The sequence below is a fragment of the Leptonychotes weddellii genome, chromosome 3 (assembly GCF_054177405.1).
Source record: "Leptonychotes weddellii isolate Sample4059 chromosome 3, ASM5417740v2, whole genome shotgun sequence".
In the NCBI taxonomy this organism is placed as follows: Eukaryota; Metazoa; Chordata; class Mammalia; order Carnivora; family Phocidae; genus Leptonychotes; species Leptonychotes weddellii.
The window spans coordinates 8,675,165-8,695,642 of NC_138371.1; the positions used below are offsets into that span (position 1 = coordinate 8,675,165).

General features: G+C 43.1%; 1 protein-coding gene across 1 annotated transcript in view; it reads left to right on the top strand.

Moving 5' to 3' along the window:
* The window catches only part of DNER (delta/notch like EGF repeat containing), a 284,346-nt gene that overhangs the window by 147,653 nt on the left and 116,215 nt on the right, over window positions 1–20,478 (top strand). Inside the window, exon 5 of the mRNA XM_081813453.1 lies at window positions 8,310–8,455. Coding sequence (XP_081669579.1) covers window positions 8,310–8,455 — 146 coding nt within the window. The remainder of the gene's footprint in view (window positions 1–8,309; window positions 8,456–20,478) is intronic.

Consider the following 20,478-nt stretch of genomic DNA (forward strand, 5'->3'; position numbering starts at 1 on the left):
GTTTCAGAGAGAAAGAATCCAAGACATGAGTGGTGTAAATAACTCTCCCAAATTCAGAGCTGGTGAGAACTCGAACATCTGGTGGTAGAGCCTGTATAACCTCCCATTACCCTCATGTAGACACTTGGGCCTAGTTACTCATGTTAGTATAAATAGTAAAGCCACTAATTAGGCGGCACTCATTTGGAATTAACGAATAGATATTGTGGGCAGTTATTTCTGTAATGTGAAACTTACACTATCCACAGAATAAATAAAATGTTAGAATTAAATTATAGATTATACCTACCTGTTAATGTGCACATTTAGTATATCCCTGTATAATAAAAGGAATGACATTAGGTGTTTTTCCTAGGTTTGTGCTCAGTTCTCTTCCACTCCTCCCCTGTCTGATAGGTGGGCCATTCTAATGGTCAACCCTGCTTTGTGAATACTAAGGAAGATGAAGGAGAGGAGGGAGTGATGGAATTAGTACTTTGTGAGACTGTGACACGAAGTAGTAGCTACATGGTGATTCCTTCTGAGTCAAGGGGCAGAGGTGGCACAGGGGAAGGAGTTTGTATGATTCCTTTGCACACCCATATTGATTACAATACAGTATAATCTGTTTGTATAGAGAGACCTCAAATACATTGGCTTAAACAAGTCTCCAGTTCATCTCTCTTTCATGTTACAGTGTAGAGGTAGCTGGTCCAGGCCTGAGAAGACAATTCTACACCCTCACCACACAGATTCCATCTCTGGATTCAGACTGGCTGCCACCACTGTCATGGGGTGGGGGAATGTGGGGGGGAATGGGCAGGGCAGTACTCGCTCAGTCTTCGTGGATGTGTGTCACAGAGGCGCCGCAATTCCTATCCCTGAGTCACTGAGGAGAGGCAGGTTCTTGAGCTGGGTGGCCCAGTTCCCTGCACAAACTCCTAATGCTATTGCTCAAAGGATGTGGGGAGGATACATATCACCGGGCAACTAGCTGTTACTCCTGTGGCTCAAATACTCAAGTCTTAACTTCGGGCAAATAATTTAAGCTAATATTAGTAGAGAAAGGAGTGTGGTAGGGTGAACATCTTCTTGAAAAAAAAAAAATTAAACAGAAATGTAGCACTCTGGGCCAGTAACCTTTTACTGTGAGAATAGATATTTCTTTTGGAAAAGTGTAGAACGTCAACCAAAGGAGTCTCCATCTAAAATTTTTGTTCATTTCGTGAGCCTGTGTTTCAATATTGAATTTTCAGAGCCTTCTCTGCAGGATGAATAGACAGAAGGTGCCATTGAGCTGCTGATAAAGCTGGGAGGCAGTGGGGAAGGGCCGCTGTATCTGACAGTAAGATTTGCTGAGAATCAGTCATTCTATCTTCAGGTGATAGCAAGTTGATTGTATTTTTTTTTTTTTTTTCAACAGCAGCTTCCCATTATCTCTGCAATTTCTTTTTTCTTTGGAGCAAATGATATTACTTAGTATATACTTTTCATCGTCATTCAGCCTGGGGTAATCCACCTGATGATTCAGATGAGTGGCAATGGTAGAAGTATTTGGCCTGTAGATGTTATGTGCCATTGTGTCTCCTAATTCAGAAAGCGTTTTGGGCCCTACCTTGCTCAGGAACCCACAGAAAATGAGATAATCTGTATGAGTGAATTTTCCAAAAAGCAATGTACCGCTTTAAGTATCAAAACTTAAAAGTAAGCAGGCAAGCAAACAACCACAGAACCCAGCCTTCACATGGAAATCTAAAGACAGCTTTGTTTGGAAAAGAGAGACCTTGCGTGAGGTCCTGGGATGGTCAGTATGGCCGGGCACTACGTGGGTGTAGTGACAACTTTTTTAGTCCGTAGTCAACTTTCCCCCTTAACTCCTGGTCTGCCGGCATTCTTCACACATGCAAAATAGCAAAGAGTACTAGTAAGCCTTGCTTTAGTATCATGCGGCCCTGGACTTGGTCTAGGTTCATATTTGCTCCCTGCAATTGTCAAAGATGATTTACTTCTCAGGTTTTGTTTCTCAGCCCACAAGTATGGGGTCACAAATCCCTGGGAATCCTGACCAGCTTCTTAAGCTTTGTGCTAACCTCCATCCTCCCTTCTTAAAAAAGTTGGTGCAGATACACTGTTTCATCCCTGCTTTTGTGGAATGAGATGTGGGAATTGGGGGTGTTTGCCTTCCCAATGATTATGTTAATGCAGAAACCCTGGGTCTCCAGCTGGAGCTGGAATCTGCAATATTTCAAGCTTTCCATGCCTATCTACTGCCAGCCATGGGACTTCTTGGACCGTGAACAGTTTTTATAGGTTATAGGTTTGTGCCAAATGACTCGCCAAGTCTTAATAGGAGAAGTCAGCAGTCTGTTTCCAACACCTACTGCTCAAGTATTTACAGCCAGAATTTTTGTTTTGCGTGTATGCTTTCCTTTAACAGGAAAGAAAGTGGTCTTTAGTCAAACCACTGAAGTGAGAAATGCAAATCTCATTTGCCATTAATCCCAATGAGGTATTAACTACAAAGTCCATTTAAGACTCTTTAGTGTTAATATTAAATAAGACGAGTGGTAAAATAAACAGTTAATGGCCTGGAGCCAGCCATCTTGCATTCTCCAACTGATGCTTGACCACTCCACCCCAGAGATAATGACCAGACCCCCTTTCAGTTGCTCTCAACTTCTGATTGGCACCAGGGGAGATGAGTTTGGCAAAGTCACTGTTTTAAAAGGACTGTTATGATGGCAGAACATTTTATTACTGTGTTAATGAGCACAGTGTGGGGTTGTGGGCAGGGCAGAGTGTTTGTATGTTTTTGTGTAGAGTTAGGGGAGGAGGAATGCGGAGAGGGGGAAGGAAGCCCACCTTTTATTTGTCACCGTAGCTAGTTACTTGAGGGTGTTAACAGATCTCTGGATAATCTTTGGAGAAAGTTTTCCTTCTTTATAGTTTTAAAACTCATTAGGGAAATCATCTGGTTGTGTAGCAAGTAGAAGGGGCTCTCCAAGGTAAGCAGTATCTTTGCCCTCCCTCTTTCCCTCCTTCCCTCCTTCCCTCCCTCTTCTCTTTCTTTCCCAGCATCTGAATATTGAGTAGAACTATGTAGCATCCTTGCAACTTTTTTTTCTTTTTTTTTTTTGGTCAGGGACCACAGTTTCCTATCTCAGTGCTGAAGTGGTCAAAGGTCTGCCATCATGTAGTTCTGGATCTCCTTCATGCTGCAGAAATCTTGTCTTTTCTTATCAACCCCACCATGGAAAAATCTATTTGTTTTAGTTAACTATCCTAGTATGATTCTGTTGTGGTCTGATGTCAATATACAGTTAAGTTTATATCGTGAATATTGGCCTGTAAAGCTTGATTTGGCCCCGTTCTCTCTCTCTCTGATCTCTAGGTGCCCTTCCCTGTCCCAGTAGTGCAACACCATCCATATTCAGATGAGGCCCACATTTAAATATTCAGCCTATGTCCAAACACCAACTTTTGACTGCTCTATTTGGAAAGGGGGTCTCATCAGAATCTCAAATTTAGTCTGTTCACAGCAGAAATTTTGATTCACTTGCCCAGCACCCCCACCCCAAAGTTGCTTACACTATGTATGATTTTTTCTTTTCCCTCATGTTGCACATCCAGTGTATATGAAGTCTTGTTGGTTCTTCCTCCAAAATGTGATCTTTGAGGAAGTATAAATCATATGTTTTTCCCCTGCTCAAATCTCTTCAGTGGATTCCCATTTCATTAAGGTTCACAAGACGTCCTCTGATCTCACCCTTCCTGCCTCTCTATCCTCATCAAGATGCTGGCCATGGACACACTGACCTCCTCCTCCATTTGACACACTGGCCTTCTCCTTCATGTGACATATAACCTCCTCATCCATGGGACACATGACCTCCTCCTTCATGTGACATATGACCTCCTCAGCTCTCTTTGCTGGCTGTTTCTCAGCCTTTGGAGCCCACCCTAAAAGCAGCCTCTTATTTAGAGCTGGATAAGCATCTGCTGAATATTGAACGAATGAGCTCAGCTTCCCTCTGTCCCCATGCTGCTGTCCATCCCACCCACGCCACCGCGCTAGTTTACTCACTGGAGCGCACGATCTGTCCATGTAAAGTGACTCAATATTTTTGCCTCATAGTCAGAATCATAGACTTGGACTGTACACAATGATGATTTAAATGTATGTTTATTCATGAACATTTTCAAAGAACTCTAGTCTTAACATTTGTTGTGGTTGGAATGAAGAATATATTTTCTCATGAGAATGAGAGGGTGAGAAAATGTGACCAGAGGTGGGAGAGCCCCTGAAACTTTGGATGGAGAGCCTCCGTCTTCTTTCTCCATTTCTGCTTTCTTTGTGTTCCTGTGTTAGTGTCTCTTTTCCTGGGATCTCATCCGTTTTCTGTCTCACGCTTTGTTGTTCCTATTCAGTCTTCCTTCCTCCTTCCCTCCTTCCTACTTTCTTTCTAAATCTCCTCCCTCCTTGCCTCCTTCCCCTCCTTCTCCCTTCTTTATAAATCTCATCTTGCTCTTTCCCTTGCTTGTTGTTAATTTAAACCAGTCTTTAGCTGGAGTGCCACCATGGCCTGCTGTGTGGGAGAAGTTCTGTAGTTTTTGGAAGGACCGTAGAAGATGCCCATGTCGACAAAAGCCCATTCTGAGGCAGCTCTAGAAACAGAACTGGAGTGTCCTCCTCATTCCTACTTTGTCAGTTTTTGTCTCCAGTTGATTAGTTGGTCTATGGATCTTAGAATTCTGAATATGAGGACAAACTTTTCTATGTAGGTCTGTATCAAGAATTATGCTGTGTATGTTGATTTCCTGTTATTAAGGAAGAGAAAAAGTAGTGACCATTCGCTCTGGATTTCTTGTAAGTGTGTTAGAAGTGTCCATCAGTTTGAGTGCTGTGTCAAAGAAACCACACTGGCTTTTCAACAACTTTCAAATGATTACTTACAAAGCCATAAAGAAATTCTTTTTTTAAAAAAAAATGAGTTCTATTTCATTTCAGATTCTTCCTGCTGCCCCTTTGTAAAGGGTGCAGTTCCTGCTCTTGGCATGTGGGATTTCCTGAGGGCTACTTTGCTCTAACCCAGCTGCAGTTTGATGAAAGTTAAATTGGACAGTATTACTTTTCATTATGAGCAGCTCCAAGCATTTTCCCTGAGACATGATCAAAGGGAGGTGCCAACAACTTACTGAAATTACATTCTTACCTGGAAGGAGCCACCAGACAACGTTCTCATCGTGTGAGCAGTATATTGCTGAAAATAACATGCATATCCTTTTGACTTACTTTGGGGAATTCGTTGACATAATTAGGAATTACATAGTAATATGTGACACACTGTTGCAAAGATTGATTTCTTTAATAGTTTACTAAAGCATTTTAGGGCCAAAATACTCATAGTCTTATGGAGCAAATAAAGCTAATATAGAAACCTTTATCAGAGTTGTCTCCAAGAACTTTAGAGACTTATGATGAGCTAGAGAGTATAAAGATTGTCTAAATAACACAGAGTCACCTAGACTTTCAAAAATAGATGTGTAAAATGTGCTTTCAGAGGCTCAAATGCATGCCTCTAATTGCAGGTGATATAATATTACTTATGTTCCTTGATTAGTTTTTCTACCAGGCCAGTGGTTCTTAACTGGAAACAATGTTTGAATTGCTTAGGGAGTCTTTTAAAAACACGCCTGCCAAAGGCCCATCCCAAACCATTGCTCCCAAAGCACTTGTGTTGGAGCCTGCCAGTATGTACTTGGAAAAAGCCCCTGCGAAATTATGAAGCTTCTGGTTTCAAAACTGGTTAAGGATCACTGCTCTTGACTCGGTTGGGTGCAATAGAAACGAAGAGCGTGCCATCTTTGTAATCTGGGAATCTAAGTGAGTGCCTGGTTTGTAGATGTGAGATCAGTAAATGTTCATTGAGGAAATGGAAGCAAATTATCTAGAAAACTATACCATGCATATTTTTAACTACCCATTCATTTGAATTACTACTGGCTAAGTAAATTTAATAGTTGAATAGAATTTTTAAAATAACCTTCAGAGGGAGGCCTCTTCTATGGAATTACATAGCATTTTGTGATCTAAGTGCTTAGTAAGTAGACAGGTGATATAGTTTTTAACAATAATTTAATATGAAACTGGAGAACAAAGCAAAGACACAAAAAGACACCTTTATAAATTCTGATATCTGATTTTACCTCCATTATTTTACGTGTAAAAATATCTTTTAGAATAAGAAATCTGGTAGCATCCCACCATTGTTCCAGGCTCCATTTTTCTATCATGGTTAATCATAAACTGATAAGCAATTATTTTTTAGTAAACAGGAATTTATGCATTCGAGTGATTGTTTTTTTTAAAGTCGACATGTTGGATGACAGGACATTTTGGAAAGTCCTCCCAGGGAATTATCTTTGCTGCTTTGGCCATATATGTACCCGTCTCTTGCCTTACTACCAACCACTTCTCGAAGACTTGTCCCTTGCCATTAAGGAAGCTTCAGTAAAGGTGGGAAGATAAGAAAGATCTGAGACAGAATAACCAGGGACCTGTACACGAGAGTGTGTCCTCGGGCACAGGTGGACATGGCAGAACTTGGAGTGGGGGTGGAATGTTGAGGAAAAGCTCAGGAGTAAGGTGAGATCCAAGCTATAATGTTGGGAGAGGAGGGGTACTCCAGGCAACCGTTTACAGAGTTGGGGTGAGCCAGGCATGAGTGAAGGCAGCTGGGAGGTGGCGTGAGGCGTCTCCAGAGTGCGGAGCCATGACAGAGGAAGTATGAAACTCTAAAGAGGAAGTGCCTTCGCTGGAGCCATGCTTTCCTTCTGTCCCAAAGCCAACGAATGATCAAGTTTTCAGTAGGAAATCTTAGGAAGAAAGCAATTGGCTCTCTGTGGGTGTAAAATACCACTGCTTGTGAGACTTGCAGTACCTGTCTTTACCGAGGCACCAAGAGACATTCGTCTCCTGATTACAAATTGAAGTTGAAGGGTGTCTCCTCTGCATTGTGACTTGCTTTAACATCCATCATAACCTTAAAGCTTGTGGATTGAATTAAATCTTATATTGCTGTTTCGAATCTGTCATCTGCCTATTAAAAACAACCCTGGCATTAATGTAATACTTGACACTTTGCAGATTCCTGATCTCTGGGTGCTCCTCAGGCCATGAGGAGGAGGGTGACCATTTTGTCCCATTATTTGAAACAGTCTCACTTTATGCCTGTGTCCACTTGCAATCATAAAAGCACTCCCATTTTGATTGGAAAAGAGTCCTAGTTTTGAGGATAAATTCTATGGTCACCCTATTTTGCGGTTATTTTCCTTCTCTAACACAAGAGAAAATTGGGGCTCAGAGACGCATGGATGTCTAGAATCACTTTCACCACCTCGTCTTAAGCATCTTTTATGGGGAATGCGGGAGTCTGTCTCCTGGATAATAGATATGTTAATTATAGGTTGTTCATTTAAAAATGAAAAAATATATATAAATAAATGAATATTCTTGTTAGAAAAAAGAGACACTCTCTTAGTGAAATAATTATATTATTGATGCAAGATACAGTATTATTTCTTCATTTCAGTTGGAGGGTATGTTTTTTTCCACATTTATTGTTACTCCTACGTACAAGTAGCTGCCCTAGTTGCAAGATCATTTGGTGGTAAATATGACACATCAGTGATAGTTCAATCAGTCTTCAACTATGATTGGCCCTGTTTTATTAGATAGTTAAATCACATAACTTAATTGATACCATGCAGTCAGACTGATGATGAAGTATGCTATTTATCAGTAAGCCCATCATTGAATGTGTTCCTGTTCTGCTTACCCACCTGTCAGGACACTGAGAGCCACTCAGGCAGGCTGGTACGGGGGGTGGCCTCGGGAGATATTTAGTGCTTGTCACTATCCAAAGTAGCCAGGAGGAGGAAGAGTCAGGAGGGGTGAGCAGGTGGCCCCCTGGGAGAAGATGGGCTCAAAACCAGTAAATTCTAAGATGCTAATGCGGGGATGGAATTGAGAGACAAAATGGCCCCCAGAAGAGATGAGCAGTAACAGAACAACAGCATTTAATGCGATGACCGAGGGCCTGGTCTCCTCTTCCTTGGGCCTTAGATATTTGTCATGACGCTTGGCCTTTCTTGAAAGGCCAGAGGTCTGAATGGCCACTAGTCACATGCTTTATTTCTTTGCCTAATATTGCATTTTGTTTTATTCATCAGACTTGAATGCTGCAGAAAATAAACTCATAGTCTTGTAGAAAGAATGTTGGTGAAGTTTTACTTTATATTTCCTATTGTCTCCCCCCGCTTTTTTTTAGGTTTTGTGAATGATTCTGTTACTAAATCTATTGTGGCTTTGCGCCTAACTCTGGTGGTGAAGGTCAGCACCTGTGTGCTGGGGGAGAGCCATGCAAATGACATGGAGTGTTCTGGAAAAGGAAAATGTACCACGAAGCCGTCAGAGGTAAGGGGATACCTGGGAGCTTTTAAAAGCTGTATTTACGTAAATATGTATCTCTATCTGTATATCAATACCTATCAATATCTATCTATGCCTCTCTATCAAGAACGAAAGGGGAGAGAACAAGTGCATTTGCTGAAAAAGCCCTTCAAATTTCTGGTTTCAATTATACATTAGTGTGCAGCCTATGGACACCCAATTTCTGTATAACTTTTAAAGTAATGATAATAAGTCTGTGCAGTGCGAGATTTTGTTTTGGTGTAAAGTAGAGATGCTTTGAGAAAAAATAGTCATTTTATCTGGTGGTGGCAGAATCAAGATCAATGTCCAACAGAAAAGGTAAGCGGAGGCCTTCATTTCCCAGTCATTACATCATCCTCTCCTCAGACTGCGTTTCCCTTGTGCTGATAACAGAAGCAAGAGGGAAGGATGAGAAGGAACAGAGAAGAGGCTGGGTCTAGAAGGCTGACATTATTTTTGACCTCTGCGGACCAGCGTCATCAATGCTATGGCGGGCCCGAGTCCTGTGCCCCTTCTTCTTTAGGGCTCAGGTCACATGAGCCTGGGGCAGGGACAGGGACAGGGTAAGCTCCTCCTCCTGTTCTCTGCTGAGTGACAGAAGTCTGAGAGGCAGACCAGTAGGGGACTCTGGCCACTGAGACCCACTCCCCCTGGTGGAGGGCTCCATTGAAACAGCTTTTGCAGGTGGACTTGGGCTCCACCCAGCATCCCAGGAGAGGGAGACTCACCCCTTACAAGGGGGCCTGTTCTGTTAGAGCACAGGCCTCCTTGACCCTCTCCCTGTTCTGCACATTTGTCCACTGGAGTTCGTGCAAAGTGAAGTGGGTCCCCCAAGTCCCAAAAGAGCATAGTTTGTTTCAGACCAATTTTTAAAAAAATTTTATTTATTTATTTGAGAGAGAGAGACAGCACACAGGAGCAGGGACAGAGAGAGAGGGAAAAGCAAACTCCCCTGCTGAGCAGGGAGCCAGACATGGGGCTCGGTCCCAGAACCCTGAGATCATGACTTGAGCCAAAGGCAGATGCTTAACTGACTGAGCCACCCAGGTGCCCCAGTTTTAGACCAATCTGAAGGGTAGCACAGGTGAACTTTCTTTGGTGAAGCTTCCTTACGGTAATGTCAGTGCCTCTGGTTATAGTGGTGTGAACTTGGTGCAGTGGGGAGGGGGGCAACGGTCGGAGAGGTGTTGGAAGATGCTTTCAAGTGTTGCTCGGGTCATCCTGGAAAACCCATGATTTTGATGTGTTAAGTGTACAATTTGCGGTGGGGTAAATATACCGTTTTCTGGTGAGATATCCTCTGCAGGGGGCAAAATGCCCGAAGAGAGTAGTGGAACAAGAATTTCTGCTAAATCTTTGAAAAGGAACACGAATGTAAACCAAAGCCAGAATGAAACCCCCAGGGCAGGGGATGGTGCCTGGCATGAAGCCAGAGGCAGAGCCTGGGACTTCTTTTACAAAGCCAAGCCTGTCCTGTGAATACGGTTTTCTTCCAGCTTGGCCAGCTTGGACAATTTTCTCTCTTTCCTGAGGGAAAGCTTCATTTATCAATTTACTTTATGGGGGGAAAAAGAAGTAAAGAATATTGAGTGTTCTGCTTTGACAGTCAAGGCTGAGGAGGGTATAGAACCTGAGAGAAGATGAGGAAGCAGTGGGGGAGCTTATTTGATAAGGATGTTCCCGAAGAGAGGAAGCATGCAAGCCCGAGGAAAGACAACCATCCCAGCTGGAAGAGCATCAGACCTTCCAAGTGCGAAGAGGAGACACACCGGTGTTCCCCAAATTCATCCTTATTATTCCCAGTGAACACTTCTGGGGCCTGATTAGCCCTGAGAAAGACAAGAGTGGTGGAAGAGAAATTACTGAAACAAGGAAGGGAGGGCTGTTCTTGGAATTTGGGACTGACACAGTGGTTGTTCCCTTGTGTGCTTTCTCTTACAATGGATGACCCATCTGGGGAAACTTTTTAGCCATACAGCAGTCACCATGATTTGTTTTTTGTTTGTTTGTTTTTAAAGTTTTATTTATTTATTTGACAGAGAGAGACACAGCGAGAGGGGGAACACAAGCAGGGGGAGTGGGAGAGGGAGAAGCAGGCTTCCCGCTGAGCAGGGAGCCCGACGCGGGGCTCGATCCCAGGACCCCGGGACCATGATCCGAGCCGAAGGCAGACGCTTAACAACTGAGCCACCCAGGCACCCCTTTGTTTGTTTTTTTGAGACAGAGAGAGGGAGAGAATGCATGCATGTGTGGTGGGGAGGGGCAGAGGGAGAGGAAGAGAGAGAATCTTAAGCAGGCTCTAAGCTGTGAATGGGAGGACTGGTTTCCAGATGGTTCTCTCCAACATGGGGCTCGATCTCACAACCCTGAGATCATGACCTGAGCCAAAACCAAGAGTTGGACTCTCAACCAGCTGAGCCACCCAGGCACCCCCACCATGTTTTCTTAAAACATGCACGTCGCTGGCTTACACCCCTCCTCTGCATGGGTGTCATCTGCATGGCAAGTCTTGCTAGGAGGCTCTGCCTGGTGGTATAGAATTAACTCATTGAAAAGGCAGTTGAAGCATTTAGCACCTAGCAGGTAACTTGGCAAACCTTGCCAAAGTGCTTTGTTTTTCGTGCAAAAAGGACTCAAAAGCCTTCCTGAAGAATCCATGCTAAATTTAGCAGGTCATTTTAGAGGAGGTACAGCTTCATTGTGAGTACCAGCTCTTTTGAAGAGCTCTGAGTGCCCCGCCACCCCCTTTTCCCCTGAGCCCCCGTACCACACAGGTGTGCAAAGCCTCTGTTGTTGCTTCTCTCAAAGCCTGCATTTACCTTTAGTGAACTGAAGGAAATTGTGGCCAGTCGTCCTAACCTGAGCCACTCTAATTACCCCCGGTGATGCTAAGCAAATGACTAGGCTGGACTTACCATGGCCATTTATAGACTTGCAACATTGTTATCTTGGAGAGAACCATCTGGAAGCCAGTCCTCCCATTCACAAAAACATGGCAGGAGTTGCACTACCAATGGCAGGATTAGGAATGGAAAGTTGGCTCTTCTTTTTTGAGTCTACGTGACTTCCCGGGGCTTTTTGTGATTGTTGTCATGGCTGTCGTGGTGACTTGAAAATAGTTCGCTGGCCATAAAAGACTGTTGCTATCAGGTTTCCTTCTTTGTACGGTTTCCTAAACTTAGAAGTTATACAGTCCAGTCTTCCACCCGATGCAAGAATCCACTCTGTAGTACAAAACAAAAAGAACTCTACTTGGTGGTTTAATGTGATTGTTTCTAATCACTTTTATATCTTTTTATTAGATCATCCATCAAAATAAGAGCAATTCTCTGATTCCCATACTACTCTCATTTGGTAATGGAGCTTTTTTCTGGCAGATGTACTTTGGCCAGAGGCGATTTCACAATTCCAAGCTGATGGGTGGTCTGCAGTAAAGCTCTAGCTTGCCACTCTTAGATAGCACTCCATCCTCAGAAAGTTTTTTTTTTTTTTAAGATTTCTTTATTTATTTTAGAGAGAACGAGAGAGAGCATGTGCAAGTGGGGGGTGGGCAGACGGAGATGGAGAGAGAGAGGGAGAGAAGCATACTCCCCACTGAGCATGGAGTCTGATGTGGGGCTCGATCCCATGACCCTGAGATCCTGACCTGAGCTAAAATCAAGAGTTAGATGCTAAACCTCCTGAGCCATCCAGTCTTTTTATATGTTTACTGTAACACGGTAAGGAGCTCTCTGTTTTTGAAAACTGCTTTTGTTACAAGGGTTGATTCTGATCTTTTCTTCTTATCAAAAAAAAAAAATTGACTGTGGTCACTGCTTCTCTTTGAACTCTGTCACCAAGTTTGGCTGCTGTCTATTTGGTAATTCCCTAAATATATTAAAGGTAAGTGTCCAGGCTCTTCGCTGGCATGGGCCTTAAGCTTTCTTAGATCCACTTAGGTTTCATGGACCCTGTCTCTCAAGTGCAAGGGTTGTATATTAGGATTCTCAGAGGAACAGAACCAACAGGATATATATATATATATATTTTATCCTATCCTCTATATATGAATTAAGGAGATTTATTTTAAGGAATCAGCTCATTGTAACTCCACTCATTGTGGAGTCTTGGTGAATCCAAAATCTGATTGGGAGGCCAGTGAGTTGGAAACTCAGGAAAGAGATGCAGCTCTGGTGCAAAGGGGTCTGCTGGTGAACAAGGAAGAGCTGATGTTGGTGATGAAATCTGCAGGCCGTCTGCTGCAGAGTTCTGTCTTGCTCAGGGGAGGTCAGCTTCTCATTCTCGTCAGGCCTTCAACTGACTGGATGAGGCCCACCCTCTGGGGGTAAACTGCTTTCCTCAAAGTCCACCGATTTAAATGTAAGTCTCATCCAAAAACACCCTCACAGAAACATCCAGAATATCATTTGACCAAATATCTAGGCACCATGGCTCAGCCAAGTTGACACATAAAATTAATCATCACAAGATTCTATTTTTTCTCAGATTCACTGTTGCCTCCTTTCTGCCCAATTGTGTCGTTCCTTGCCCACAAAGTTAAAGGAATAGTTTTAAAGTTTTAGTTTGCCTAAGATTTGCTTGAGGCACTGACAAAAAGGTCATATTCCAAGCTCCTCACTCAGATTATGATGCCTTTCATTGGCCAGCCAGGTGATTTGGTGAAAGTAGATTATGGAATATCATTCTGGAAGTAGAGTCTCAGGAGCAGAGCTTACCATCTCCCTACTTTTGCTGATTCCCTAAAGCAAATATACAACATCTTTTTATTTAAGGATTTCATTGTTCATAATGCTAAGGTCACATGGAATTAATAAAGAGAAATGCTGATAGGTGATATAATAGTTCAATACTTATCTCAAAGCATTCCTATGTGTTGGCCCTGGTCTGTATTGATAAGTAAGTGGGGTCAGGTCTCCATTCTTAGGAGGTTCCTTAGGATTCTCTCTAGCTCTTGCATTGGGAATCTATCATCCTGAGGCTGTTTGAATTGGATACTGGAGCTACCTACTCAGACTTTGTTTTGAGAGATAAATGATTTGGCATCATGTCTGAGAGCCATTCCCAAGCCCTTCTGGAGGCTGTGGCTTAATTCTGTCTCCAGATGTCGGCTTGTCCATGAGAAGAGCACTAGCATGTTGGGCTCCTGAAAGTTCCCAACCTTCTGTTACCTCCCTCCCTACTCTTGGAAGTCGAAGGCTCAAGCTCCAGGAAGTCCTAGTGTTTTCACAGCTGAGTTCTTCTGGTTAGGGTTGGTTTATTAGAAATAAGTCACTGACCTTAACTGGCTGCTTTGTCCCTGGCTTGATGACATCCTCTGTCCTTGTTCTAGAGCCCATGTGGCCTGGGTAGGAGACACTATTCTTCCAGGAGTCTGTCTGCCTTATATATATATTTTTTTCGTATTTCCAAGGATGTGTCTCTTTATTAGGGCTCCCAACAAGTTCCCATTTCTGAAGTTTGCTTATTTCAGATCTCATTCCCAGGGCAAAGTGAGTAGCCTGCCCTGAGCTGCATGCATGAACGTCCTTTCCAGCTTGAATCTCAGCTCCCCTCACTATTCGTGCATCCCCCTGCTTCCTCCTTCAGCTCCCTGTGGTTTTGCTCATGCTGTTCCCTCCATCTGGCATGCTTAGCTGCTGCACCACCCCTACTCCAGCCCTCTGCCTCCTGCCCTCCCACCTTCCTAACTATATTTCAGGCTCAGCCCCAAACCTTCCTTCTGAAATTTGTCCCTACCCCCTGCAGCAAGCTCCCTCTCTCAAGCCTGGCAACATTTTAGTTTTCTTTTCTTTTCTTTTTTTTTTTTTTTAAAGATTTTATTTATTTACTTGACAGAGAGAGGGAACACAAGCAGGGGGAGTGGGAGAGGGAGAAGCAGGCCCCCCGTGGAGCAGGGAGCCCGATGCGGGACTCGATCCCAGGACGTTGGGATCATGACGTGAGCCGAAGGCAGACGCCCAATGACTGAGCCACCCAGGTGCCCCGACATTTTAGTTTTCTAATGAGACACTTGACTTTTGATTTATGCTTATATTTCTTTATGTGCGTTATTATTTGCATGCACTTCTCTGCAGAGTTATTACCTGTCCTGTGCCTGGTCCTGCCCCAGGTGTTGGTGAGTACACATTCAGTCAGCTAAGACGTGGCCTCTGAGGAGGAGTTGGACGGTTGTGGGGTGGGGTGCTGGATGAATCATGGATCAGAGCACAGGGCCATGTGTGCCATGGGAGGGATCTGCAGGTGCCTTTTGGAGGCTCAGAGAAATACCTGACTCAGATATGGGATCACAGGGAGCTTCCCAGTGGAGTCTCAGATGGTGAGTTCCTTGCTGTTAGAGCCTGTTTGGGTCCTTCTGTATCCATTGTAACAACTCAGCAGGGGGCTTTCTGCATAAGACATGCTCTAAAACTGCCTATGAACTGAATGAACAAAATAAATAAAAGAACAAGAATATGATGGAAAATCAAATCTCTGAGTTTCGAGTTAGATGTTATAATTTGAATTATATGTTTGGTTATGGGAGCATGGGAAGGACATGGTGAATTTGGTTTCATAAACTAATAAGTTGGAAAACAGTCTCTGATCTAAAGCCATCCCACGGACAGTGTGACCCAGAATGTTGTAGTAACCCCTTAGGGATATTTTGAGCAATGTTGCCAATCCTTTTCCTCTCATTTCAAAAAGAAATAGGTCAGAATAATTTGAACCAATGGGCTCTTTGATGCCATCCTCCTGTTGGTTGGAAACTGTGAACGAACGCCTCTTTAGGTTAGGAAGTAGCACCGTGCCAGAGGGCAGGAGATGTCGTATTCTTTCATTCATCACTTCTCCAAGAGCTCATTTTCCCACCGTCATCAGTGTAAGTGCAAAGGCCCTAGTGAGGCTTTGCAAAAAGCCTGGGACCTGGTAGGGTTCTGAGAAAGAAATGGGGTGAGGGATTGGGTAGACCAGGAAGCCCATCAAAGAATCGGAGGAAGGGCGTTCGCTGTATCCTCCTCGGCATCGAAATAGCAGTTGGCAAGCAAGACGTAGAGCTGCTTTCTGCTCGTTCTGTTCAGTGTGTGGCGGGGTTAGGTCCCCATGGGCTGCCTGCACCGTGGGGGCACCTCTCCTGTAAGTAGGGAACGAAACACAGCAGGAGAGGGTCAGAGAGGAGCAGTGGATGGGAAACTACTTGATGAAGCAGTGGTTAGTAGCGTTACAGAGAAAAGAGACAACTTTATTCTAAGAAATTGTTCTAAGGAGGCGGGGCTTTTTCTTGACTGAATAAAGAGCTTCTTGACAATGCTCATTAAACATTTTTGAGCTGGAGAATAGATGCTTTGGACTTAATGTCACAATGAAGGTGCCTGAGATACGTTTATTTGCTAATAAGGGACGGGTGATCTGTCCTGCAGATTTTCCTTGCAGAAACTGCATTGTGGACCTCTGACAGAGAAAGTACTTTTATGGATAATAAAAATAGAATAATAATTATTAGAAACACATTAAGCACAGAGATCATAAAAGTGAGTGCATCCCAGTTGTTACGTTTTTAGTGGTCAAGGATAAGCCTGTTGAGAATTTCATTGACTCATGTCTGAATTATAATTCTTGGTACTAATGTAATTAAAAAGCTTTCATGTTATAAAACAGAGGATGATCCTATTATTGCTTACACAAAAACAGGACAGTGTATTTGAGTCTACTTTAAATGATTTAAAGAAATAATTATAAATTTATGTCCCAAAGGATAGATGTTTCGTCATGGTTCTATTTGGTGTTAGCATTTTCCAGAAGGTTGAAATGTATCTCCTCCTGCTAGCAGACAGTTGTAGAGGCCTTGTTGTTGGCATCCCAAATATATTAGGGTGAGGATTATATCACTGGTGACATTTCCAGGGTCAAAGAATTGAGAGTGGAGGTGATTTTTCTTTTTAAAGATTTTATTTATTTGAGAGAGAGAGAGCATGTATGAGCAGGAAGGGAAGAGCAGAGGGAGAGGGAGAAGCAGACTCCCCACTGAGCAGGGAGCCCGATGCAGGACTTGATCCCAGGACCCTGGGATCATGACCTAAGCCAAAGGCATACATCATACAGGGGACTAAGCTCTCTGGGACTCTCTTCTTCTAGATCCAACTTTGAGAAAATCAGAATACAGGTGAACCCAGGAAAGCAAGGAAAGAGAAAATCCCTATAGGTGTGGCCTGCGACCCTTTACATATAGCCTGGGCACTGTTCTTTGTTTTAGATTACTTCCCCCCCAACCCCAGTTTTATTGAGATACACTTGACATATAACATTGCATTAGTTTTAGGAGTACAATGTAATGATTTGATACAGGTGTATGTTGTGAAATAATCACCCTGGTAAGTTTAGTTACCATCCATCACCTCACTTAGTTACAAATTTTTTTACTCCTGATGAGAACTTTTAAGATCTACTTTTAATATACAATACTGTATTAACTATAGTCATCATGCAGTAATTAGATCCACAGGAATTATAAACTTCTGATTGTATGATTGTACGATAAATAAGTTCCCGGAACAGGTGTTTTTCTCAGCCCCCGAGTTTTGCACTCTGTGGGTTACAACTCTTGGTCTTTACCAAGAGGAGAGATACTAATTTCATAACTCTGTATTGGAGACAGATAACTAGCATTCTTAGATTTTAGTTGATAACTTGTAGAACACTAAAAGAAGGCTCTGGCTACATTTTTATGCCCGCAAAAAGAAAATCCTCACTCTGGAACTTGGTGAGCGTGCTTTCCTCTCCCTAAAACCACTCATCCTCATGTCCGACTTTACACCCCATAAGTCAGCGAGCTGAGTGTGAGCCTCCAGGAACGAGGCTGCTAACCGACCGTTTCTGGGGAGGGCATCCTGTGGGGCGGCACATTGTCACTCTTCTTTAGGGATCTGAAACCATTAGCTGTGCTTGCTCACAACAAAAGGAGTTTCTTCCACTCTTCATCTTGGATATTCATTTATTTTTTCACATTTTTTGTTCCCTCATTTGTCAGGAGCACCTCTATGTATCAGGCACAGGGCTTCACTCTGACAAAACAAGGATGAAGGGCAGGTCCCTGCTTTCCTGGTGTTGCAAGTCAGAAACTGGCATTGGAAATCACTGAACGTGAGCCTTGCCTGATGCCCACATCTTCCCGGACATCCCAACTACCTCACCCTCCTCAGCCTCTAATTAAATATTTAGCCAGTGCCCATTTGAGGCAGGTTGCTACTTCTTTCAGATTTTGAGGGGGTAAAAAACCCCTTTGATTGTTTCCCCACCATGGTTTTCTGTTCTGAGCAGCTGCTCTGAAGACAGTGTTGGTATAAATGGACTCATCTTCTGCCCTAAAGTCTGAGGAGATTAGAGCTTTAGTTTGATGATGAAATTTGCCCTGTTCCTTCTGTGACATCCTCTTAGGTTTTAAGAATCGCTTCTGGCTTTGCAGCTTATCCTTCTGAGTTGTGGAGTGTTAGGTGGATTCAGAATGAAAGTCCTGTGTTAGGGGTAAGTTAGTACAACTTCCCCAAACTGAAGGGACACACCAGTGGGCTCTGGGTGTGTGACTAATGTCTTCATGGCAGGCAAGAGCTGGGGGGGGGGGTTTCTTCATGGTATTAGTGGAGATCTCCTGGTCCTTCTGTCCAAAAATAGCTCCCTGCTGGCGCTCCTGGTGCTTTCTCTTCAGAGCTTGGCCCCATTTTCTGCCTGCCGAGTTACAGACTTGCTGGAGGATTTGTCCCCTGGGTGGGGTGTTTGTGGTTTTAGTTACAAAACAGTGTGGCTTCACCTCACCCAGTGGTTTTTGACTTTTTGGTCTCATGGTTCCTTTATAGTCTTAGGAAATACTGAGGACCCCAAAGAGCTTTGGTTTGCTGGGTTATATCTATTGATATTTATCACATTGAATTAAAACTGAGGAATTTAAAAATATTATTTCATTTAATTAGTAAATCCATCTTTGCATGGTAACATAAATTAACACCTTTTAAGTAAAAAGTAACTATATTTTTCTTTTTTTAAAAAAATATTTTATTATTTGTGAGAGAGAGAGCACACAGGCGGGGGGAGGGGCAGAAAGAGAAGGAGAAACAGACTCCCCACTGAGCAGGGAACCTGATGCGGGACTCAATCCCAGGACCCTGAGATCATGACCTGAGCTGAAGGCAGATGCTTAACCAACTGAGCCACCCATGCACCCCAAAAAGTAATTACATTTTTCAAAGCAGAAAGAATTTAGTGGGAAACGAAGCACTGTTTTCATTTTAACAAATCTCTGTAATATCTGGCTTAAAGGAAGACGGCTGGATTTTTACATTTGCTTTTACATGCAGTCTGTTACAATGTGTTGTTTTGATTGAAGTGTACAAAGAAAATTTAGCCTCAACAGATAGTTGGTTGGAAAATGGAGGAGTGTTTTAATAGCTGGTAATTTTGGATATTTTTCTTGTAATACTTTAAAATTTGATAAATGGCAAATTCTTAAAGGTTAATTGAATGTGGGAATTTGAAACCATATCAATGAACTCTTGTACTGTTAGCCATTCATTGATATGTCTTACATTTTGGATCTTCTACCCCTAAATAGGTTTTTATAACTTCACACATTGGTCATTTGGAAAATACTGGAGTTATACAGAGCTCTCCAAAGTTGACACATTTCATTATATGTTAACAAAAAAAAAATCACATGGGTGGTTAATTTTACCACCCAGTCTCACCAGGAAAGTCTTGAAGTATTGGGAATTAATTGGTCAAGTTCATAATGGAAGATAAAAATTTCCCAAAATTCTAATTTTTCCTGAAAAGTTCAAATTTTATCCCTGGTAACAAAAACTAATGGTTGTTTTACTTGATATGACAGGGTCACTTCATTCATTTGAGAGAAAATATTTGCTGAATAGCCAAGTCTGAATAACTCTAGTTTGTCAGTCATTGTTTTGAGGAAAAAAGGTGTTCCGTGAAAAGTGAGCTAGTGCACGACTCAAACAACTGTGCTCTGTTTCCTTGAGGTCAGCTCCTGACCTTGAGGGGGTGCAGTGGGAGTGCTTTATGCATACGTCCCATTTTGTTACAGAGAACGTCAAAAAGTTGTACACTCAAGGGTTAAAGTTTCATAAAATTTTAAATTTTTATGTCTTCATCAAGGACATTCTAAGTGAAACTAGCATTTTTTGCCCTAGCAAATGCCTGATGACAGTGAAGAGGCATTGATTGCTGCCACAAAGTCTCTGCTTTGATTTGTGTGAAGGCAGGAGCAGTTTTTCTCACCTTTGCTTTGCATCTTTAGTACCAATTTCAACAGAGTGAAAAAGACACATCACATTTTAATATTATTATAAGATAGTTTTGGCCTCGTGGACCCCCTGAAAGGGTCTCAGGCCCCTCCCCTCAGATGTCCAGGAAGCCCTGCCGTGGTCCAGGTTTGGCGTTGAACCTTTCTCTTCGGACTCTCTTTACTTTCTGCACCTTTAACCTATTTTTCTGACCACCTCCAGGTTGGTTTTGAAAGGTCAGCTTTTCTGTCCGTGACCTTGAAAACCACTTTGTAACTTTTGTCTCTCCTCTGGGGTGATTCTCTGAATGTCTTCTTTGTAACAGCTCTAGGTCACTTTGCTGAAGGCCAATTTGACAAGTCCTCGTTTTTGTCTGCCTCTTGACCCTCACCCCCAGAGTCTCAGACCAGTTCCACCCATACCCATGCCTACCTTGAGATCAGCAGCCTGGTGCACACAGGGGTCCCCGAGGCAGAGTCCCTTCCCTTGCCTTTTTGTCCATTCTTTCTTCCCTGTCAGCCTCCGCAAAGAGCCAAATCAAGCGGGGGAAATCGGAGGGGTGGACGAACCATGAGAGACGATGGACTCTGAAAAACAAACTGAGGGTTCTAGAGGGGAGGGGGGTGGGAGGATGGGTTGGCCTGGTGGTGGGTATTGAGGAGGGCACGTTCTGCATGGAGCACTGGGTGTTGTGCACGAACAATGAATCATGGAACACTTCATCTAGAACTAATGATG